The sequence below is a fragment of the Piliocolobus tephrosceles genome, chromosome 12 (genome assembly GCF_002776525.5).
Source record: "Piliocolobus tephrosceles isolate RC106 chromosome 12, ASM277652v3, whole genome shotgun sequence".
In the NCBI taxonomy this organism is placed as follows: domain Eukaryota; kingdom Metazoa; phylum Chordata; class Mammalia; order Primates; family Cercopithecidae; genus Piliocolobus; species Piliocolobus tephrosceles.
This window is the reverse complement of record NC_045445.1, coordinates 52,439,268-52,464,333: the sequence shown is the minus strand read 5'-3', so window position 1 is coordinate 52,464,333 and position 25,066 is coordinate 52,439,268. Positions and strand designations below refer to the sequence as shown.

Here is a 25,066-nt window from a genome sequence, read left to right as displayed (position 1 = left end):
TTAAGCCCAGGAGTCTGAATTCGGCCTGGGCAACCTAACAAGACCCCATTTCTAAATTAATAATAATAATTCCCAAATTGACAAAGAGAAAGTCTCATGGTCGTGTGGGGTATCTAAGTCTACTGTATTTTTATACTGGCCTTTTCTACATGACTACAAACTTTGAGCGTATTATAAGTAGCAAAGAAGGTACAGATAAATATAACTGATTCAACATAAGGCAATGGAAGGGACAGAAACATGCACAGTTTCATCCAGTCTTCAGTCTGGATGGTGGCTCCAAGGTTTGTGTGCCAGGCCAATGGCTCACCTCACTTCTTCAGAAAACGCTGCAATTGTTCCTGTAGGGAAATGAGCTGTAGGGAGAGGTAGAAAGACATGAAAAATTCATTTGAAATCTGAAGTCCTAGATTTCTTGGACTTGATCTAGAATTTACTTACATGAACCAAAAAGAACTATTGTTATCTGGCATTTATAAGGTTATCTTAGTCTTGCAATGTTCCAGAGAATACTGGCCACAGTCAAGAATGCATGCATAATGCTGTGGCCATGATGATGTCCTTTATTATGCCCAATTTATGAAGGGAAGCTTTGTATTAGTCAATTTTCATGCTGCTGATAAAGATATACCTGAATTTGGCAAGAAAAAGAGGTTTAATGGACTTATATAGTTCCACATGGTTGGAGGCCTCATAGTCATGGTAGAAGGCAAGGAGGAGCAAGTCATGTCTTACATGGATGGCAGCAGGCAAAGAGAGGAGAGCTTATGCAGGTAAACTCCCCTTTTTAAAACCATCAGATCTCGTGAGACTTATTCACTATCACGAGAACAGCATAGGAAAGACCTGCTCCCATGATTCAATTACCTCCCACTGGGTACCTCCCACAACACGTGGGAATTAACGATGAGATTTGGGTGGGGACACAAACTATATCAAACTTTAAAATTGAATAGGCTTTTAAAAATGTGTTTGCTATTAAGAATTTGTGCTTCTGTGAAGAATATACAGAGGTCACAGCTCACTGTCGGGGCAAAGGAGATGGGATCTCTGTAACCATATTCTAAGAGTCAGATGGTAAAACAGTTGGGACACTCTCTTGTCCCAATGAACACAACGGGTCTTAGACTGAGTCTTACTGGCTGCTTCTTACCACATTAGGAGATTCTTAGAAACTTAGTCAGAGTCCTGACCCATCAGGAGCCTGATGATGTTCTACTTTTGCTTTCTAAGTTAGAAGCCTTGAACATTTTGTGGTATAGGATTTAATTTTTTTAACTTGAAATGGTGAAGTGACCAATAACATTCAGAGATGTATGCCATCTTTATAACAAAGGTTGTTTTTGAATATTATTCATTTCAGGACACTCCATACCAGAATTAATTTTAAGTTTGTGAAATGAAAGGAACATTATAAAACAATCCTATGCTGCACATCACCTACCAAGCCACAGTAATTGCTATCTGCAGTAACTTAGAGGCTCTTCTCACTTGGTTGCTGAGTGACCCCTGATTGACCATGATTACAACCAGTGACTGCTCCAGTTCTTTCTCCTTTGCAGGCTCTTTCTCTTCCCGCCACTTCCTAAAGATAGGTTTTTCCTTAGGTTCAGACTTCTTGCTGAACAGTCAACCAGGCTAACTCAACTAGCCCCACAGCTTCAATGATCATTTCTGCGTATGGGCCTCTCTCCAATTTCCCATTTTCAAAAGCACTTCTCCACATACCCCTCCAAATCCACTTCTTGTTATCCTATTTTCAGTTAATGGCACATCATTTCCTGGTTGCCTAGGCTTTGGACTCATCTTTGTTCCCCTTTTTGCCCTGTAAATCCAATCAATGGTTAAGTTCTGTTTGCTTCTACAACTTGCATCTTTGAAGCTCCAGGCTGTCCCTACTCCAATTTCTCCTATATACTTCTGGCAGAAAAATCTTCCTGAGTTACTCCCCAGGTAAAAAAGCTTTGAAGGCTCATTATGACCTACACCAAAGATCTAAACTGTTCACCCTGGCATCACCACCTCTGAGCCAGTGTGCATGCTGCTTTCTCATGGAATGCACTCCTTTCCCTATCTCCTTATTAAAACCCTACCTATATTTTAAGGCCCCAGTCAAATACCATCTTCTCCATGAAGCCTTCCTTAATATCCATGGACAATGTCTCATGCCTTTAAGTCCCTACCCCTCTTGTCAGTTTCTCCCCAAATGAAGGCACAGACTACATCATAAGCATATCATAGCTCCCTGCAGAGCGTAGCTTAAAGTAGACACCTACTAAATCTAATTTGGATAAATGAACTAACATAAGGGACTCTTAGTAAATAAAATTTACATTTCTATGCTGCTCCTCAATTCTAACTATAGTCATGTGTTACTTAACAATGGGGATATGTTCTAAGAAATGCACCCTTAGGCAATTTTGTCATGATGTGAATATGACAGAGCATACTTATACCAACCCTAGATAGTATAGCTTACTACACACCTAGGCTACACAGTATAGTCTATTGCTCCTAGGTTACAAACCTGTACAGCATATTACTGTACTGAATACTGTAGGCAATTGTAGCACAATGTTAAGTATTTGTGTATCTAAACATAGAAAAGGTAAACTAAAAATGCAGTATAAAAAATTAAAAATGGTACACTTGTATAGGGCACTTACTATGAATGGAGCTTGCAGGACTAGAAGTTGCTCTGAGTGAGTCAGTGAGTGAGTGGTGAGTGAATGTGAAGGCCTAGGACATTACCGTGCACTACTGAAGACTATATAAACACTATAAACTTAGGCTATACTAAAATAATTTAAAAATTAAGTAATTGGGCAGCTATGTTATGATGGCTATAATGTCACCAGGTGACAGGAATTTTTTAGCTCCATTATAATCTTATGGGACCACCATCATATATGCAGTCTGTCATTGGCTAAAATGTTGCTATGCAGCATACAACTGTACTTACATTGATGAAAACAAAGATGTTTGGTGGGTACTAAAACAACCCTGGCATTAACTGTTCATCTGATTGTTTTAAAGCAGTACTTGGATAAGTGATTTGCTGAGAGGAAGGGAATATATAGAACATAAAAATTCCGCTGGTCTTGTGGGGATGGGGGTGGGGAGTAGTGCCTGTACTTTAAGAGCACCATGCTAAGCCCATCCTCATAATACCAACTCCAGTCTCCTTAAAATTGTAACCCTCAACAGTATAAGGTTAGAGTCTGCACACATTTTCTATACAGCTACTTGACCCTCTTTTAGCCTATATTGCCTTCTTCTCTCTTCACCCTGTACACTCTCTTGTGGCTTTGAAAAAATATAGTTGTCATTCAAGTTAGAAATCTGGCATACATCCTTAATGATTCCTTCTCCTTCAACACCCAGTAATTGACCCAACTCCTATCAATTCTACCTTTAAAATATATTCTCTAATATATCAATATTCATTGTAGCATTATTCATAATAGCCAAAAGTGAAAGCAACCCAAATGTCCATCAGCAGATGAATGAATAAACAAAATGTGGTATATTGATCCAATGGAGTATTAGTCAGTCTTAAATGGAAAAAAGTACTGAGACATGCCATAACATGGATGAACCCTGAAAATATGCTAAGTGAGAGAAGCTCGACTCAAAAGACCATGTATTATATGATTTCACTTGTATGAAATAACTAGAATAGGCAGTAGATTAGTACAAAGTAGATGAGTGGTTGCCTAGTGCTGGGCGGGGGAGAGGTTCTGGAGAAATGGGGAGGGGAGTGACTACTAATGGATACAAAGTTTCTTTTTGGAGTGATGAAACTATTCTAAAATTGACTGCAGTGATGGCTGTACAACTCTGAATATACTAAAAGCCACTGAATTGTATACTTTAAATGGGTAACTTGTGGAGGGGTGGGGAGGACGGGGTTTGAAGCAGTCTCACTCTATCACCCAGGCTGGAGTGCAGTGGTGGGATCGCTGCTCACTGCAACCTCTGCCTCCCAGGCTCCAGCAATCCTCCCACCTCAGCCTCCCAAGTAGCTGGGACTACAGGCACACACCACCATGCCTGGCTAATTTCTGGAGAGACAGGGTTTCACCATGTTGCCCAGGCTGGTCTCGAACTCCTGGGCTGAAGCCATCTGACCATTTTGGCCTCCCAAAGTGCTAGGATTATAGGCATGCACCATTGCACCCAGCCTAAATGGGTGAATTGTATGGTTTATGAATTACATCTCAAACAGTTATAAAAACATTTTTATTGCAGTTTAAAATTAATCTATATTCTTTCAATCTCCATTGCTACTACCTTAGTCCAAGTTACCATCCTCTGTTATTAGCGTACCACAAAGCCTCCCAACCAGCCTCTTTGCTTCCACTCTCACCTTCCAATCCAGTCTCCAGATAATAATCAGAGTAATCTTTTAAAAGTTTAAATTAGGCCAGATGTGATGGCTCATGCCTGTAATCCCAGCACTTTGGGAGGCTGAGGCAGGTGGATCACGAGTTCAGGAGGTCAAGACCATCCTGGCTAACACGGTGAAACCCCATCTCTACTAAAAATACACAAAATTAGCCAGGCATGGTGGCACGTGCCTGTAGTCCCAGCTACTCGGGAGGCTGAGGCAGGAGAATCACTTGAACCCGAGAGGCAGAGGTTGCAGTGAGTCTAGATTGCGCCACTGCACTCTAGCCTGGGCGACACAGCAAGACTCCATTTCAAAAAAAAAAAAAAAAGTTTAAATTAGATGTGATTTTCCTATCTAAAATTCTTCAAGGGCTTCCCACTACACTTAAGGCCAAACCCATCCTCCTTATTATGGCCTTCAAGGAACCAAACACTATGGTCTCTGCCTACTTCTCCACCCTTATGTTAAGCCATTCTCTTCCTGGCTTTAAATACTCCAAAGGTCCTCAGAGAGGCCAAGTTCTTGCCGAACATGAGACCTTGCATATGCTCCACCTAAGATGCTCTTCATCCCACTCTTTGCCTGGACTTAATCCTTCTGGTCTCAGCTTCAATAGCACCTCCTAGGAGAGGTCTATCGTGATCCCCCAATTAATTCAAGACTCTCTTTATTCTAATAGCACCATTGACTTTTTTCCTTCATAGCACTTCTTCACAATTTGTACCTTTATATTTGTATAATTTCTTTACTGTCAATCTCCCCTGCTAGACAGCTCCATGAGGACAAGTACAGCAGGTCCTCGAATAACATTGTTTTGTTCAGTGTCGTTTTGTTACAGTAAGTCCTCACTTAATGTCAACAGGTTCTTAGAAACTGCAACTTTAAGCAAAATGACATGCAAAAGGTCTCCAAATAACATCGTTAGTTCAATGTAATTTCATCATAATGTTTTTTTTCTTTTCCTTTTTTTTTTTTTTTTTTTGAGACAGAGTCTCACTTTGTTGCCCAACCTGGAGCGCAGTGGCGTGATCATGGCTCACTGCAGCCTCAACCTCCTGGGCTTAGCGTCCCGAGTAGCTGAGACTACAGGCTTATGCCACCACAACTGGCTAATTTTTTGTACTGTCGGGGTTTTCACCATGTTGCTCAGATTGGTCTCAAACTCCTGACCTCAAGTGATCCGCTCGCCTCAGCCTCCCAAAATGCTGGGGTTACAGGCATGAGCCACTATGCCTGGCCTCATTATAATGTTAATGAGAAAAACAAAATCACTTCCCCATACACGTTAGGTGAATTGGTCTGTCTGAACTGTCCCAGTCTGAGTGAGAGTGGGTGTGAGCGTGCCCTGCAATGGGATGCCATCCTATCCAGGGCTGGTTCCCACCTTGCGCCCTGAGCTGCTGGGATAGGCTCTGGCCATCTGAGACCCTGAACTGGAATCACTGGGTACATAATTGTCTTACTTGTTTTTATCAGTCTTTCTCAAATGTATGTATAGCTCACATTTATTTCAATGTTTAATATTAGAAGTGTTTTGGTTTTTATTTAGAAGTTTGGTGATGTTTCTGTGACCAGAAATATGCTATAGGAACTCAATTCTTCTTTATATCAGTTAGCCTATAGTAAAATTAGTTTCATTATATATACTTCATTTTGCTTAAAGTTACAGTTTCCAAGAACCTATCAATGATACTGAGGATTTACTGTATTATATTTATCTTATTCAACACTGTACATCCAGTGCTTTTTACTTCATAGGCACTCAATATCTGTTGAATGAGTGAACTTTCACAAAGATCTTGTTCCACCCTGCTACCTTCATTTAGAAGATTTGGCTACCACTATTCCTATGAGAGGAACAGCCAGCAATAATATTGGAAGTGAGCTGGGGGATTCTCTGTATCAAATGTTTTCTGGTTAATTTGAAAATATACTTCTTACCTTCTCGTTTTTTCTTTTTTCCTGTATCTCAAGCTGCTCCAGCACAGAGTGAAAATGATTCTGAAAAATAAATTGTATAAATGATGAACACTGAGTCTCAAAGGAAAAAAAAACCAAGGGAGGCAAGGAGTTTGGCAAATAATTGTTTTTGTTTTTGTTTGTGAGGTGGAATCTTCCTCCGTCACCTAGGCTGGAGTGCAGTGGCGTAATCTTGGCTCACGCAACCTCTGCCTCCCAGGCTCAAGTGATTCTCATGTCTCAGCCTCCTGAGTAGCTGGGATTACAGGAGCATGCCACCACGCCTGGCCAATTTTTGTATTTTTAGTAGAGATGAGGTTTCACTGTGTTGCCCAGGCTGGTCTCAAACTCCTTGTCTCAAGTGATCTGCCTGCCGTTGCTCGCAAAGTGCTGGGATTATAGGCGTAAGCCACTGCGCCCAGCCGCAAATAATAAACTGTCATACAAAAGAGCACTCTTTTTAAAGGATTTAGAGTATAAAAACTATCCCCCCAACTACAGTACCATCCAATTTGATTTTATATACACTCTATAGCATTTTTTTTTTGTCTTACCCTAAGTGATTGGAATGCCCTTATGTTATCTTTTTCTAGTTTAGCACAAATCCTTTGTCTGTGGTGACCTGTTAGAGAAGCTGGCTTAGAATCTGGTGCTGATGATTCCTCCATTTCCCCTAACTAGGGCAGAGTATCACTATTCCTAACTAGTACTACATGTAACAATAATCACAACAATAGCATATATCTGTATCTTTCAAAATGTGCCCTTATCTGTTATCTTACTTGGTTATTCTAAAGGACAACACCCAAAAAGGGTATAGTTCTGTGCTCCCATTTGCTGAATACAGCTCTAAAGAAAATGAAATCTGGCAGGAAATTCCAAATGCTTCAGAACTTCCCTCACTAAAAAAGGGAAGCAAACATAACCTAAACATACATTTTCTTTTTGTTGAAGCTCTTAAACATATATTAATAAAAATATTTATTCTTGTTCAAAATGCACCAAAAATTTAAAAACTAATTATTTCTCCTTTTTACTGCAATGGATACATTTTAATACAAATAACAGGATTCAATCTATGCCCTACCATTTACTGTGATCCCTGGCAAGTTACTTAACCTCTTTGAGTTTCCATTCTTTATCTATAAAATGGGAGTGGTGACAGTATTTATGTTTCAAGGATGTGAGGATAAAATGTGATAATATGTATACACAATTCTTAGCTCTTTATGTGCGTTTTACATAGCAAATGCTCAATAATGGCAATTTTTATCTCAAATCACCTAGTCCCTTCCCCAAAATGCTTATATTAGATGATCAAAATTACTCAGGTAAAAGGAAACGGGGTTATCTTTTATTAGGAGTTTCTAAGAGGCTGTTAAGGTTCATGAATGAACAAGAACCCTGCATAGAGATGACGTAAGTGGAAACACAAAGGCAAGATACTGAAAGTAAGAGATCAGGATTTCTTTATGCCAGCCAAGAATTTACCTTGAGTGTCAGGTTTTCCACTTTCATGATGAGATCCTTCTGTCTTTGTGCTTTATTCTGAATTTCATGGAGCTTTTTCTCCTTTTTATCAATCTGCTTCTGAATTTCCATGACTAACAAAGATACATAGAACTTATATATTAAATATAGCCTAAATGAATGGACCAAGATCCAAATCAAGTAAAACACTAAACATCTGAGCAATAACTTCTTGAGCTTAGCTTTGAGTCTAATGTAAGCTTAGAGTCAGCCTTTAGCACTGCCACCCACCCTGGTCCCATCCCTTTGTTTTTTCTCTGACTTACCTATTGAACTGGTACCTTCATTTGCCCTATACTGGCCAGATTCAATAAACTTGGCCTGAAGCTGCCTTTCCAGATACTCTTCAGAATAATCTTCCTCCTCTTCTTCTTCATCTTCATCTTCATCTTCATCTTCATCTTCATCCTCATCCTCATCCTCATCCTCATCCTCATCTTCATCATCCTCATCCTCATCTTCATCATTCTCATCCTCATCATTGTTACTTCTAGAATCACTGAACATCTCCCGAAGCATATCATATTCTACTGGTTTTAAGCAAGAAGAAGGTGAACTATCTAAAACTCTGCAAATGACTCATACTCCAGATAAAATTATACTCCTTACTTTCACATTCCCCAGGCAACCAGTAAATTTTATAAATCATTTTTTCATGCAGGAAGATTATTCCCTTTGTAAAACAAGGACAGCAAGTGCAAAACACTGTAGCATTCATTCATGTAATGAGTGATCAAGACATTTAGAGACTCTAAGGGTCATAGGAAGTTAAAATGCCAGCGGTGGATGGGAGATTAGAACACCAATCTAAAACCCCTAAACTGCCAAAGGACCAATAAGAGGGAAGAAGGGCTGCGTGTGGTGGCTCGCACCTGTAATCCCAGCACTTTGGGAGGCCAATGCGGGCAGATCACTTGAGGCCAGGAGTTGGAGACCAGCCTGGCCAACGTGGCAAAACCCCATCTCTACTAAAAAAAAAAAAAAAAAAAAAAAAAAAAAAAAGAAAGAAAAGAAAAGAAAAAATAGCTGGGTGTGGTGGTACCTGCCTGTAATCCCAGCTACTTGGGAGGCTGAGGCACAAGAATTACTTGAACCTGGGAGGCAGAGGTTGCAGTGAACCGAGATCGCACCACTACAATCCAGCCTGGGCGACAGAGCGAGACTCTGTCTCCCCCCAAAAAATAAAAAGGCCAGGCAAAGTGGCTCATGCCTGTAATCCCAGCACTTTGGGAGGCTGAGACAGGCAAATCGCTTGAGGTCTGGAATTCAAGACCAACCTGGCCAACATGGTGAAACCTCGACTCTACTAAAAACACAAAAATAAGGTGGGCGTGGTGGTGCATGCCTGTAATCCCAGCTACTCGGGAGGCCGAGGCAGGAGAATCACTTGAACTCAGGAGGCAGAGGTTGTAGTGAGCTGCAAGATCGCACCATTGCACTTCAGCCTGAGCAACAGAGCAAGACCCCAGCTAAAAAAAAAAAAACAAAAAAAAAAAAAAAAAAAAGAGGGAAGGATGAAACCATCCTTTTTTCTGGATTGGCCTATGAATTCATGGAAAATGATCTGATACCCAGTCAATACCTGCCCTATCTGAAACCCCTGCTTTGCCTTTACTAAAGTACCTGATGAGGTATGACCCTGCTTGTGGCTGCTCATTCCCGAGGATATCACAAATCCTGGGATGGAGCCTTGACTTTCTATTTCCTTGGTTCCATCTTCAGCAACGACTTCCCAACCTGAAAGGAGTGGGTAGTCAAGGAAAACACAGAAGGAAACAAAAAGGCACAGCTGAAAGGGAAGGGGCTCTTTGACTAACAGTGCTATTTAATTTAGTCCAAGTTTAGGCCATTTGTATTGGAATTCCTAGCCTGGAGAAGTGCCTTATATTGAATTACACAATAAATAATTTTCTATTACGTGAATTTACTGTTCCTAGCTAGAACATAACATTTGAAAAAATCTTAAGTTCTACACATCGAGACTGGCACACAAACACCAGAGGTGAGGCTTCGTTAGCATGTACAAATGGGGCAGAACAGACTATGCAGAAAATATTTGTATAAAGGATACGGGTACTTACGGCTTCAGCATCTGAACGCAGCAGCCTCCTTACTTCATTTTCCACATCTGGAGATTCAATGTACTGAAGCAAAGTTGGGGATTAGAGGGGGATACCAATACTGTCATTTAACACCCTGTGTTTTGCAGGAGTGCCCTCCTATGTACCAGTGAATTCAAATGTTAGGCCTCTTTAAATTCTGATCCAACCAAATTTCTACTTTAAGCAGTGCTATTTATGAAGGAATCTTTAGCCAGGGTCTAGAATTTTATACAGCAAACTTATTTTTTCCTAATTAAACAAATTACTTGAGACATTTAATCTTTTCAATCTGCAGTTCTATGGTAAAGACCTCTCTCAGAGGTGCAACCCTTAGGTCTGTTATAAATTATTTGTCCTGGTTTATATTGGCAAAGAACTATAATTCCTTATTAGTTATTTAGAAATAATTTGGTTTAAAGATCCAAATTCCCAGATTTCACTTTCCCACATCTTTATTATTAGAGACATTCCTACAAAAACTGGATCTTAGCTGTATGTTCTCCCTTGAATCCAGTTTTACATAATTATCTCCACAGCAACCAAGTTGTCATGCTACAAATAGAAATTAGGACTTTGATGGGGAATAAGCAATTGCAAACAACTGCTGTTAAAAGTGAACTCTGGCTCCCAAGGAATGGCTTTTGAAATAAATGTCAGAATAAAAGAGCAGATTAGAATACACGGGGTCACTGGCCAAATTGTATCTTTTCTTCTAGGAGTTATCAAACATCAACCAATGAATTTATTTTTCAGTGAATCAAACCCAGTGTATGTGTTTAGGATGAGGGTTAGAGGTGAGAAGGAAGGCTCAAAAGTAGCTTTTGTGGTTGATTTGATTCATTTGAAATGAATGAGCTATCAAATAAAATATATTAAGGGTAAAAATGAAGTTATATTATGACTGCTGTACCTCAGGAAGGCTGCTTTTTTCCATTTCTTTGACATCAGGGACCTATGAAATAAAACACAATAAACAAGTTATATTATGATGCCTATATTTCAGTAAAGCTTAAAGAGTTCTACAACTATTCTTAACTTTGTTTTACATTGAGTAGGCACTCAATAAATGTTGACTTACAGAGTATAAAAACCAAGGCAACTGTGTTCATGGACTGGAAGACTCAACATGGTAAAAATGTCAATTCTCTCCAAATTGATCTATAAGTTTAATGTAATTCCTGCCAAAATTCTAGCAAGGTTTTCTGTTGCTACAGACAAGCTTATTCTAAAACTTACATTAAAAGATATAGGCTTTTGGCCAGGCATGATGGCTTATGCCTGTAATCTCAGCACTTTGGGAGGCCAAGGCAGGCGGATCACCTGAGGTCAGAAGTTCAAGACCAGCCTGACCAACATAGTGAAACCCGTCTCTACTACAAATACAAAAATTAGCCAGGCATGGTGGCCCATGCCTGTAATCCCAGCTACTTGGGAAGCTGAGGTATGAGAATTGCTTGACCAGGGAGGTGGAGGCTGCAGTGAGCTGAGATCGTGCCATTGCACTCCAGCCGGGGCAACAGAGCGAGACTCAGTCTCAATAAATAAATAAATAAATAAATAAATAAGTAAATAAATAAATAAATAAATAAATAAAGATATGGACTGTAGAATGGCTAAACAATACTGACAAAGAAAAGTCAAGTCAGAGCAATCAGCCTTCTAATTTCAGGCCTTTCTAATTTCAGGACCAATTATAGAGTAACACTGTGATATTGGTGGAGGGATTGACAGATGGATCAATAGAACAGAATGGAGAACCTAGAAACAGAGCCACAAAAACAAGCCCAACTGATTTTTGGCAGAGGTGCAAAAGCAATACAACAGAGGAAGGATAACCTTTTCAACAAATAGTGCTAGAGCAATTAGACATCCTTTGGCAAGAAAAGCAAAAATAAAAATAAAAAACAAAAACCTTGAACTAAACCTCATAGCTTTTCAAAAATTAAGTCAAAAATGGGCATCAGGCTTAAAAAGAAGTTAAAAAATAAGCAGGAGACAATCTTCAGGATCTGGGCTAGGTGAAGAGTTCTTAGATTTACCATAAAAAGCAAGATCATTTTCAAAAAAATCAATATATTGTGCCTCATCAAAACTAAAAATTTTAGCTCTCTGAAAGACCCTACAAAGAGGATGGAAAGACAAGCTACAGACTGGGAGAATATATTTGCAAACAACATATCTGATAAAACACTAGTAGTACTTAGAATATAAAAAGAACTCTCAAAACTCAATAATAAAAAATCAATTTAGAAAATAGGCAAAAGACATGAGCAGTCATTTCACTGAAGTGGAATAGATGGCACATGAGATGTTCAACCCCATTAGGTATCAGGGAAATGTAAATTAATACCACTACATTAGTGGTGTGGTGTGAGATCACCTATCAGAATGGCTAAAATGAAAAATAGTGACAACAGCTAATGCTGGTGAGGAGGTGGAGAAACTGGATCATTCATACATTATTGGCAGGAATAGAAAATGGTACAGTCACTCTGGAAAACAGGTCGTTTCTTATAAAACTAAACATGCAACTACCATATGACCCAGCAATTATACTCCTGGACATCTATTCCAAAGAAATGAATACTTATAGTCACACAAAAACCTGTTCACAGCTTTATTTATAATAGTCAAAACCTGTAAACAACCCAGATGTTCTTCGATGGGAGAACAGTTATATAATGTGGTACATTCATACCATGGAATACTACTCAGCAATAAAAAATAAACTATTGATGCTACAAAAACTTACATGGATCTTAAGTGAATTATGCTGAATGAAAAAATAAGCTAGTCTCTGATGTTATATACTAAATGATTCCATTAATATTAAATTTTTGAAATGACAAAATTACAGAGCTAGAGATCAGATTAGTGATTACCAAGTGTCAGAGACTGGGGTGTGAGGTGGAAGGAAAGTGGGAATGGTTATATAAAAGCAAAATGAGGGATCCTTGTGGTGATGAAACTGTTTTGTATATTGACTGTGTAGGCAGATACATGAACTTACACATGGGATAAAACTGCATAGAACTAAACACATGCACAAAAATACATGAGTACAAGTAAAACCGGAGAAATTGGAATAAGATTGCTGAATTCTAATCATGTCAATTACCTGTTTGTGATATTGTACTATAGTTTTACAAAATGGGGAAAATGGCAAAAAGGTACATGATATCTCTCTTTTATTTCTTACAACTGTATGTGAGTTTACAATTATTTCAAAATAAAATGTTTAATTTTAAACAAAAGAAGACGCCAAGCCACAATACTCCTGTAGTTTGCCCAAGGTTCTATAAGCCTGAAATAAAATTAGGAATATAACCACAATTCCCAATTTTCAGGTTCTGGATGGGTTCACTTTAAAACTAGATCTTGCAATCGAAAACTGAAAGCATTAACAGAAGTTTCAAATGTATGATTCTTCCAGACCCCAAATGACTAGCCTATAACCTCAAGGATCAGGTATTTTTATTCACTGCTATATTCCCAACTGCTAGCATACAGTGCCTGGCATTTAGTTCACATTCAATAAATGTTTATTGAACATATAAATGAATTAACAAATTAATTCCCAACTGACTTTTTCTCTTTCCTTCTGGCCCATGATCCTCTTCTAATCAGCCCGTCAGACACACAAACTGCATGTAACTAACCTTTGTTTGTGTTTTCCGGAACCTTTTCTTTCTGACATTCTTAAGTGGTGGAGTAACTAAAATAAATACAACACAGTGAAACGTTATATGATTGATGGTAGTCACATAGCTGAATTTGATAAAGACAAAGATCATGCTATAAACCAAAGGCTCATGACATGACTCCTTCGTTTTGTTTTGTTTCGTTTGAGATCGAGTCCCACTCTGTTGCCCAGGCTGGAGTGCAGTGGTGCGATCTCGGCTCACTGCAACCTCCTCCTCCTGGGTTCAAGCGATTCTCCTGCCTCAGCCTCCTGAGTAGCTGGGATTACAAGCGCCCACCACCACACCCAGCTAATTTTTGTATTTTTAGTAGAAACAGGGTTTCACCATGTTGGCCAGGCTGGTCTCAAACACCTGACCTCAGGTGATCCACCTGCCTCAGCCTCCCAAAGTGCTGGGATTATAAGCGTAAGCCACCATGCCCAGCCAACATGACTCCTCTTAAGAGTGTCTGAGAACTTAATGAACCAAACACCAAGGAATTAGGATTCAGCAAATAAATTTTAGTCAGCAGGAATAAGCAAGGGGCTGTTGACTTACTGCCATGCTGCCAGACATTTTTTTTCTCTCTCCCCCTTTCTTTTTTCCTGGTTATATTAGGATCAGCAGAGGCAGCTGATTCTTCTGGAGAAGGGTGGGTATCACCATCAGTAGTGCACACAAGCATCTACATTTAACAAAGACAAAGAAGTTGACTATGACCACAAATTTTGGGTTAGCAATCATAATCATTCTTACCACTAGAAATGCACAGAAGAGACTGATACTTGCCATTTCCAGAAAACCAAGTATTTTGTAATGTACATTTATATTCTCTCATTTTTGCAGTCTCTCTCTCTCCCTCTCCTCCCCTCCACCAGCCACCAGCAGCACTACATATGAACTCTGAGGGTTGTTTCTTTTTCCCACTAGAGTGTTTACCACTACAGAGGGAATATATTGGAAACAGATCTTGGAACTTAGCTTAGGTTTTTTGTTTTGTTTTGTTTTTAGACAAAGTCTTGCTCTGTCATACAGGCTGGAGTGCAGTGGTACGTGATCATGGCTCACTGCAGCCTCGACCTCCTGGGCTCAAGTGATCCTCCCACCTCAATCTCTAGAATAGCTGGGACTACAGGTGTGTGCCACCACACCTGGCTAATTTTGTTTTTATAGAGATGAGGTCTCACTATGTTGCCCAGGCTGGTCTCAAACTCCTGGGCTCAGGTGATCCTCCCGCCTCAGCCTCCCAAAGTGTAGGGATTATAAGCGTGAGCCATTGTGCCTGACCTATCTCAGCATTTTGATTTAGAGAGGAAATAAGAAATCAACAGCAGAGATGATGAATAAGAACCAATTTAAACCTCCAGAGTTAACAACATACTGTTTTAATACAAAGTTCAGAAGATCCCAGCTGCTCGTATGTTTCAATTAATGAAAAGTCACTATAAGTGGCAAATGGGACTCTCTATAGGCTATTTGGTTAAAATAAAATACTGAAATCTAGGGATCAAACACCAAACCAGAACATGACATTTCATTCCTGTGCAATCGATCTGGAAATTAGAAATGCCAAGCAGCCATTCACCAAGTGGAAAGGAGTACTGAAAGAAAGAAAAATATGGAGAGAAAAGAATTCCTTGAAGAATGTGAGGCTAGTAAAGAAAACTAGTCCATACCTGAGAAATGTCTGCTGTTTTATAAAAAGTTTTTTTATCAAGCGTTCTCAGGCTTTCAATAACACAAGGCAAATCAACCAGCTTAGCAGCTAGTGGAACATCTTCTACTTCAACAACTGCATGGTGCCTATCAGCTGAAGAGAAGTAAAGATTAAAGTTGATATCTTCCCAGTGAACTCTTAAACTTCCTAAGGTTTGAATAATGAAGACTTATGTGGGACAGACTAGTCTTTCCAAGAAACCTACTATCTCTCATAATGCTAGAATTGTGTACACAATTAATAGCTTCCTAAAGAAAAAAATGGAAAGCATATGGAACTCTTTTTTTTCCTAGTTTACATCACTTGGGCAAAAGTAGCTAAGTTTCTTGTTAATGGATGTGAACTAAATATGGGTAAAGCAATAAATGTTTCATTCTCATCCTGAAAAGCAAATTCCATTCATTAAAACCAATTCCTTTCTTTTTAGAAGCATTTAATCGTGTCATTGTACATGTGTGTTTTCAAAGGGCTGGGTGAGGGAAGGGTTGACTGACCCTAGAATGGTGCTAATAAGTCTCAAGTTAAATCTCCAATTAGCTTCAAAAAGATAAAATTCTATACAACAGCCATATATTAAACTCTGAATATTGCTGCTCAGAGGTCCCAAACATGAATGTCTTTTGACACAAGAGGATTCAGTTATAATCTTCTAGTACTATGTGAAGAAAGAAAGACACAAAACAATATTTACCATTTTGTGCGAATTAGATTGTTTTCATTCTAGTATTATGCATAAAGGTTTTGCCAATAAGGAAGTAACAAGAAACAGTTAATATCAGTTATCTGTGGTATTGAGGTTGGGGCACCATAAAGAAGAAGAGTTTTATTTCTTCTCCTTTTGAACTTTTCTTTTTCATTTGATTTTTTTTTTTTTTTTTTTTTAGAAGGAGTCTCTCTCTGTTGCCCAGGCTGGAATGCAGTGGCACGATCTCTGCTGACTGCAACCTCCACCCCCTGGGTTCAAGCAATTCTCATGCCTCAGTCTCCCAAATAGCTGGGATTACAGGTGTGCACCCCCATGCCTGGCTAATTTTTGCATTTTTAGTAGAGATGGGGTTTCGCCATGTTGGCCAGGCTGGTCTGGAACTCCTGACCTCAAGTGATCTGCCCGCCTCAGCCTCCCAAAGTGCTGGGATTACAGGCATGAGCCACCACGCCCGGCCTGTTTTATTTGAATTTTCTAACTATGAACTTACATTATCTTTTAAAAAGAATATCAATCAGTGTTAACTAACTGGTGAGATTATGGGCCACTTTTTGTTTTCTTTATATACTTCTCTATATTTAAAAAAAAACTAGCAAAATTTATTTATCTATTTTTGGTTGTATGTTTTTTATGCAGATAAGCTTGTGTGAAAACATTATTTATTTATTTACTTATTTACTTATTTATAAGAGCATGCATGCTCTTGGTGCAAATGGCCTCTAGATTCACCCATGGTGTCCCAAATGACAGAATTTTGTTCTTTTTAAAAGGCTGAGTAGTATGGCATTGTGTATACGTATCACATTTTCTTTATCCATTCATCCATTGATGGACACTTAGGTTGATTCCATATCTTGGCTACTTTGAATAATGCTACTATAAATATGGGAGTGCAGAGAGATATGCCTTCAATGTGTTGCTATCAATTCCTTCTGTGAATATATTCACAGAAGTGGGGTTGCTGGGTCATATGGTTGTTCTATTTTAGTTTTCTGAGGAACCTCCATACCACTTAAAAAAAAAAAATAATGGCTGTAGGCCAGGCACAGTGGCTCACGCCTATAATCCCAGCACTTTGGGAGGCCAAAGTGGGTGGATCACTTGAGGTCAGGAGTTCGAGACCAGCCTGGTCAACATGGTGAAACTCCATCTCTACTAAAAATACAAAAAAGTTAGCCAGGTGTGGTGGCACACGCCTGTAGTCCTAGCTACTCGGAAGGCTGAGGCAGGAGAATCACTTTAACCCAGGAGGCGGAGATTGCAGTAAGCCAAGATCGTGCCACTGCACTCCAGCCTGGGTGACATAGCAAGACTCCATTTCAAAAAAAAAAAAAAAGGCTGTATGAATTTATATTCCCACCAATAGGGTACAAAGGTTCCCTTTTCTCCTCATCCTCATTAACAGTTATTATTGTTCTTCTTTTTAATAAAAGCCATTCTAACAGATATGAGGTGATATCTCGCTGCTGTTTTAATTTGCATTCCTCTAATGATTAGTGATGCTGAGCATTTTTTCATGAACCTTTTGGCTACTTGTATGTCTTCTTTTGAGAAGCATCTGTTCAGATCCTTTGCCCATTTTAAAATCAGTTTATTTGTTTTCTTGCTATTGAGTTGTGTTCCTTATATATTTTGATATTAACCCCTTTATTGGATGTACGATTTGCAAATATAACAAATACTATTTAAAAGAAAGAAATATATATCACTGGTCAGGCACGGTGGTGCACACCCATAATCCCAGCACTTTGGGAGGCCAAGGCAGGCGGATCAAGAGGTCAGGGGTTTGAGACCAGCCTGACCAACATGGTGAAACCACGTCTCTACTAAAAATACAAAAATTAGTCGGGCATGGTGTCACGTGCCTGTATTCCCAGCTACTCGGAAGGCTGAGGCAGAAGAATCACTTGAACCTAGGAGGCGGAGGTTGTAGTGAGCCGAGATCACGCACGCCACGGCACTCCAGCCTGGGTGACAGAGCGAGACTCCGTCTCAAAAAATGGAAAAAAAGAAACATATGTCACGTTTATAAACAAAGAACGGCATATCCATTTGTCATTCCCGGGGATGTTCAGAAATCATAAAGTTTATATATAGGAGACTACCAGCAGTATGAAAACCCCACAGTTGACCCCCAAGTTTCCTTTAACACACTATGATAATCACTCAACTTGAGGTGCAATATTCCTACTTCCTTTCCTCTTAAAAGAAGAGGACTTAAGCCTCTCTAAAGCATGAGTCCATCAAGTCAGAGACCATATTCTATCATTTTTCACATCCTTAGTACCAAGTATAGTGCCTGGCACATAGCAATTCCTTAATAAATTATTGTTCAATGTATAGTGAATGGATATTAACTACTTACGCAGTAAGTCAATTTTTAGTTTATCCTTCATCTTGACACTTTGAGAACGTACTAGGTTCCTGACAGTACAAGCGTGTTCCTAAAAAGGAGGTAAATTGAAAAATCAGAAGAACTAAACATCTACTTGGCAGCTAACAGAATAAATATATCAAACAAAGTCCTCCCTTAAATAAAACCTTACACCTCCCAAATGTTACTAACAAGACCATGTACCATGAGATACTGTGCACTGTATAAGTCAAGTTAGGATGAAGCTGACTCTAAACTCATAATTGTCTCTTAGTAGCTACAGTTAATACTTTCCCCCAGCTCTACAATCCTGCTACCCTTCTGTTGTAGTTGCTAAAGAAAGGCTTGCCTAGTTGCAGTTTGCTTGGTATATTAAGTAACCCTAATTAGGGAAATAGTTTTCTGAACCCCATCCTTAATATAGCTGCCTAGACTAAGTAATTGCTTGAATACAGGTATCAGTGTGGGGAAAGACAGCCAAATACTTGTTGAGATAAGCTTTAAAAGTCTTGCATGGTGGTGAATAATGCTGGCCCTTCTCACTGCCCCTTTTGAGGTGACAGAAAGGATTTCAGAGGAGTCTTATCTTGGCTGTCCAGGGAACAGGCTGTTAGTATCGGTAGTAAGTGACTGGGTCCATCATTGTCACAGCTGTTTTGCCAGGAAATCAACCAGCATGATAGGTAGTCTGTACAGGAGGAAAAAATGCTGCCAAAAAAGTACACGCTATGATAGGACTGCTTACAGAACATGATTCCTGGGAAACAAACGTTCTGAGTTTTTATAGTCTACCTGAAATAGAAATGTTACAGAATTCAAGTAGAACTATAATTATAATTAAACTATAATTGGCCGGGCACAGTGGCTCACACCTGTAATCCCAGCACTTTAGGAGGCCGAGGCGGGTGGATCACAAGGTCAGGAGATCGAGACCATCCTGGCTAACACGGTGAAACCCTGTCTCTACTAAAAAATACAAAAAAAATTAGCTCGGCGTGGTGGCAGGCGCCTGTAGTCCCAGCTACTTGGGAAGCTGAGGCAGGAGAATGGCATGAACCCAGGAGGCAGAGCTTGCAGTGAGCCAAGATTGTGCCACTGCACTCTAGCCTGGGTGACAGAGCAAAAATGCCATCTCAAAAAACAAAAACAAAAACAAAAACAACAACAACAAAAAACACTATAATTATGAAGATATTTGTTCTGAGATACAAATTCTTACCAGAGGCAGACGCAATATAAACTGGTTCTCAACTTCATCAGGAACTTCATCCTGGCTTTTACTCATGTCTTGATTTTGAGTTCATGAAAGCAAAAAGAAAACCAACAGTCACTAAAAGTTCCTCTTGCTCCCCCTCCTGACCACTTCTAGTAGTACTGGCTAAATTATATAAGATCTTGCCCATAATCCTCACTAGAATGATGTGTGTACAGTTAGACAATACCTTATTTGACATAACTTAATTATTTCTAGACGTTACCTTAGCTCCTCTCCAATATGTGTAGATTTTTCAAAGTCAATCCAAATTACATGATGTAATTTGATGAACAAATGAAATAACAGCTGTTATGAAACATGATTTCATCTTCTTAATCATATTCTTAGACTCTCAGGTAAAAGACTACAATTCAACAACAGGGTGGTGGCTACCTAAGCAAACTATATAACCTCTGCAGGGAAGAATGCAAACCAAAAGCTGAAATCGACCTAGAAACCACTTGCAGAAATGATCTGTGATGATTTGAAGTAAGCAAGGGCTTGATTTTCAATATTTCACCTACCTTAATGGATTAGTAGAAATTAAGCAGTCCATGGGAGACCAGGCAGTTTTTTATGACTCTAGAGCCAGCAACAGCTTTGAGCTACCCTCAAAGTTAGAGAGTCCAGTTCTTTTTTTTTAAAGACAGAGTCTTGTTCTGTTGCCCAGGCTGGAGTGCAGTGGTGCGATCTCGGCTCACTGCAACCTCCACCTCCCAAGTTCAAGTCATTCTCCTGCCTCAGTCTCCCAAGTAGCTGGGACTACAGGCATGCACCACCACACTCAGCTAATTTTTGTATTTTTTAGTAGAGACAGGGTTTCACCATGTTGGCCAGGCTGGTCTCAAACTCCTGACCCCAAGTGATCCGCCCACCTCAGCCTCCCAAAGTGCTGGGATTATAGGCGTGAACCACTGCGCCCGGCATGGAGTCCAGTCTTTTTTTATTTGTTTTGTTTTGTTTGTTTGTTTTTTGTTTTTGAGATGGAGATTTTATGGAGAACATAAAATCTGATTTGATTTATTGATTACCCTTTCATTCATTACTACCCTTTATCGTGTGCATTCTGTATGCCCAGTACTACATTGAGTGCATTAGGTCTATCATTTCATATAATCCTCACAACCACCACTTACTTCGAATGCCCCCAAAAGCTATTTAAAAGAACTCCTAAGATGGATCTCTTCGCTTAAAATATATATATACCTTTGGTGAAATGAATACTTCCTTCCAAGTTAATCTTTTTTTTGACAAATTATAATCATATATAATTATGGGGTACACAGTGATGTTATGATATAGTGTGAAATGGCTGAATCAATCTAATGAGTATATCCATCACCTTAAATACTTATCAGTTATTCCCCTTAACTGCAACTTTCATTTTTTTAATTTTAAAAGCCAAATTTGGCAGTGGGAGATTGTATATCAACTTTAGTGGCATTTATGTTAAGTTCTGACAATATCCCACTACTATCGGACCAGCCTAACTGAAATTTTCTATTTGATCAACATCTCCTCACTGCCCCTCCCCCTACTCCAGCCTGTAGTAACCAACACTCTACTCTCTGCTTTTGTGAGTTCAATTATTTTAGATTCCACATATAAGTGAGAATATGTAATTTTTGTCTTTCTCTGCCTGGCTTATTTCACTTAATATAATATCCTCCAGATTCATCCGTGTTGTTGCAAATGATAGAATTTCCTTCTTTTTAAAGGCTGAATAGTATTCAGTTGGGTACACATACCACATATTTATCCATTCACTTGTTGCATACCTAGATTGATTTCATAACTTAGCTATTGTGAGTAATGCTGCAATGAACATGTGTGTGCAGATATCTCTTTGACACACTGATTTCAAGTTTTTAGGATATACATCCAGAAGTGGGATTGCTGGATCCCAAGTTATTTCATTATATTTTATTTTTTCATTATTTTTCAATTTTATGTTCTCCCAATGAACCAAGATTTTATTTCTAATCTTATTTTCCATGTATTTGGGATGTATTTGTAGAGCCATGCATTTGGGGTATTAGGGCCCACTTTTTGTTGTTGTTGTTTTTGAGACAGAGTTTCACTCTTGTTGCCCAGGCTGGAGTGCAATGGCGTCATCTCAGCTCACTGCAACCTCTGCTGCCCGGGTTCAAGTGATTCTCTTACCTCAGCCTCCCAAGTAGCTGGCATTACAGGTACCTGCCACCACGCCCGGCTAAATTTTTTTTTTTTTTTTGTATATTTAGTAGAGACGGGGTTTCACCATGTTGACCAGGCTGGTCTCGAGCTCCTGACCTCAGGTGATCCACCCGCCTCGGCCTCCCAAAGTGTTGGGGTTACCGGTGTGAGCCACTGTGCCCAGCCAGGCCCACACTTCTGAGGGAGACTTTTCCCAAAGGTGGAAAGACGGCTGGGTGCTGTGGTTCACACCTGTAATCTTAACACTTTGGGAGGCTGAGGCAGGAGGATCACCTGAGGTCAGGAGTTCCAGACCATCCTGGCCAACATGGTGAAACCCCATCTCTACTAAAGATACAAAAATTAGCCGGGAGTAGTGGTGGGCGCCTATAATCCCAGCTACTTGGGAGGCTGAGGCAGGAGAATTGCTTGAACCCAGGAGGCGGAGGCTGCAATGAGCCAAGATGGCGCCACTGCACTCCAGCCTGGGTGACACAGTGAGACCCCTTCTCAAAAAAAAAAAAAAAAAAAAAATCAGCAGTAGAAAAGCAGACACCCAGGATGGGAAAGGGAAAGATGCATTATTTGTGATTATAATTTCTTCTCTTCTTGTTTCATGGAGATATATACGAATATATGTGCATATATAAATACAAAAGAGAAATGTAAATGCAAGAACAGAGTTGATTAAAATAAATAAAAAATCTGGGGGCTGAGCACATTCCCTAACAGAACATAGTAACAATTAAGGCTGGGAGCAGGAACAGATTATTTGAAGAACTAGCTGCTAAGCAAGATTTTATCAGATCAGTAGTAACTTTTAGATTTCTCAGCAGAACTAAAACTAGGGCATTTTGTTCATTTCCAAGCCTTTTTGGTAATTCCTCTTTTATGGAAGAAAGAATGTAAGAACTGAAACTATTTTAATGTAGTTGTTTGATAATGATAAACAGGCCTAATAAAAGGTCCGGTGGGAGAGAAGTTAGACAATCCTGGTTGAACTGGGTTTTAATTATTTTTTAAATTTCTTACTTGCATTTACTTAAACAACTAGTTGTACGTTATTCACTTTAAGAAAAAGCATCTGCTTTTTTCCAGCAAGCACTCTTTGATACCTGATTAAATTAACAGGACCCCTTACCACCATTCACCTAGCTCCATTTCGCTTTAGCAGAATTACAATTGGAATTATAATTGGCTGGAGGGCGCCTGGCAGCATGCTCCAGGCCATGCAAGTCAGTACACGCCTAAATGGGTGTTTTTTCAAGTTCGCAGTCGCTAGCTACAGTTTAGAGACTGACCTCCATCCTTATCCCCGGGGCACTAAGCTTTCAAAGGGAAAGTTCGACCCCTAGGCTTTGATCCACTTTCCCTTGAAAACCTCCCACGAGGCCCAACAGGTCGCAACGGGTCCCAGCCTTCGCGCCTCGCCGTGCAGGCGGGCTGGGGAGGGCAGCGGGGTGCACCGCGGCAGGGTGCACAGCGGCGGGGGCGCTGACCCGGTCCCGGACGCCCGGTTGGCCGTCCGACTCACCCGCTCCTCCGCGGACTGGCGCCAACACCGAAAAGGCTGTGGGGGCTGGGGACCTGCGCCTCTGGTCTGTGGGCTCCGGACGAACCGCGCGTGGGCTCCCGCGCGGAACGTAGAGGCGAACGCTGGGCGGTCGGCGCCTGGACAGTAAGAACGGCGCGCGCCGGCCCCTCCCCGCCTCGCCACGCCTCCGCCGGTCGTGCTGCCCAGCCGACTGAAGCACGACCTCGAGGTAGTGAGCGGCTCACCGCGTGCTGGGCGGGAAGGCTAGAAAGGCGCCCAGCGCCGAGGGGAGGGCCCAGGGGGACGCGACCGCTCAGCGACCTCGCGAAGCAAGACCGAGGCTTCAAAACAAATTACCTTGGCCGGGCGGGGTGGCTCACGACTGTAATCCCAGTACTTTGGGAGGCCAAGGCGGGCAGATCTAGAGGTCAAGAGATCAAGACCAACATGGTGAAACCCCGTGAAACCCCGTCTCTATTAAAAATACAAAAATTAGCTGGGCGTGGCTGCGCGCGCCTGTAGTCCCAGCTACTCGATAGGCTGCGGCAGGAGAATCGCTTGAACCCGGAAGGTGGAGGTTGCAGTGAGCCGAGATTGCGCCACTGCACTCCAGCCTGGCGACAGAGTGAGATTCCGTCCGAAAAAAAATAAATAAATACCTTTACACAGGGGCAACCTTCAGGGCGCCAGATTTTTACCAGGCGACAGTGATACTCCTAAGAGGCGAGTTGGACCGGGCGCGGTGGCTCACGCCTGTAATCCCAGCACTTTGGGAGGCCGAGATGGGTGGATCACCTGAGGTCAGGAGTTCGAGATCATCCTGGCCAACATGTTGAAACCCCGTCTCTATTAATAATAATAATAATTAGCCAGGCGTGATGGCGGGCGCCTGTAATCTCAGCTACTTAGGCAGCTGAGGCAGGAGAATCGCTTGAACCCGGAAGGCAGCGGTTGCAGTGAGCCGAGATCGCACCACTACACTCCAGCCTGGGCAACAAGAGCGAAACTCCGTCGAAGAAAAGAAAAACAATAAAAGCGAGTTGCTCGCTTTTGGTTGCTCCTCCATTCCGTTAGGCGGGACGGTTTGTCCCTAGGCACGGTGACCTCGCCTGGTGACAAATACGCCGCCAGGCAAACCCACCGAACAGCTAGAATCCGTGCCCAAAGCCCTCTAACATGATCAGTTGCTCCCCTCTCCTCAACAGGGTCAACATTTTACATCCTCTGGAGAGGGGCACAAGTTCCGTCGCCCATTGCTCCTCAAGGGGGCCTCAATTCAAACAAATTTTGAATCGAACTAAAAGCAGTTTGTTTCTCCTAAAGAAGGTCCTCGGCTGGGGGAACAAGTTTAAAAAGCCACCTACCTTTCCCTTCCTGGAAGTTTTCTGGGGCCTGGGCAGCAGCCTGGGCGCTGCCGTCCGCATCCGTTTGAGCGTCCTGGTTGGCAGGAATCTGGGTGCCTTGGTCGCCAGCAATGTCGGCGCTGCTTTCACAGGTGGTTTCAGACCCACGGTCGACAGGAATTTGGGGCTCTTGTTGGCTAGTTACTTCCGATGTTGAAACTGTTGGTGTTGAATCATTTTCTGAAGAAACGGGGAGCCGTCCCTCGGGGCACTCCATAGTCCACCTCGTTGGGTT

The 25,066-nt window shown here is 40.9% G+C and overlaps 1 protein-coding gene across 1 annotated transcript; it reads right to left on the bottom strand.

The window, feature by feature from the left end:
* TAF7L (TATA-box binding protein associated factor 7 like) lies at positions 1-25,066 on the bottom strand. The gene is made up of 13 exons (XM_023202912.1): positions 24,793-25,066; positions 19,684-19,751; positions 18,456-18,534; positions 15,344-15,477; positions 14,226-14,352; positions 13,644-13,699; positions 10,895-10,936; positions 9,954-10,026; positions 9,506-9,619; positions 8,149-8,409; positions 7,844-7,956; positions 6,335-6,394; positions 1-356 (listed from the first exon to the last, which is right to left on the bottom strand). Exons 1-13 carry the CDS (start codon positions 25,046-25,048, stop codon positions 312-314), a joined length of 1,428 nt encoding a protein of 475 aa, XP_023058680.1. The 5' UTR covers positions 25,049-25,066; the 3' UTR covers positions 1-311.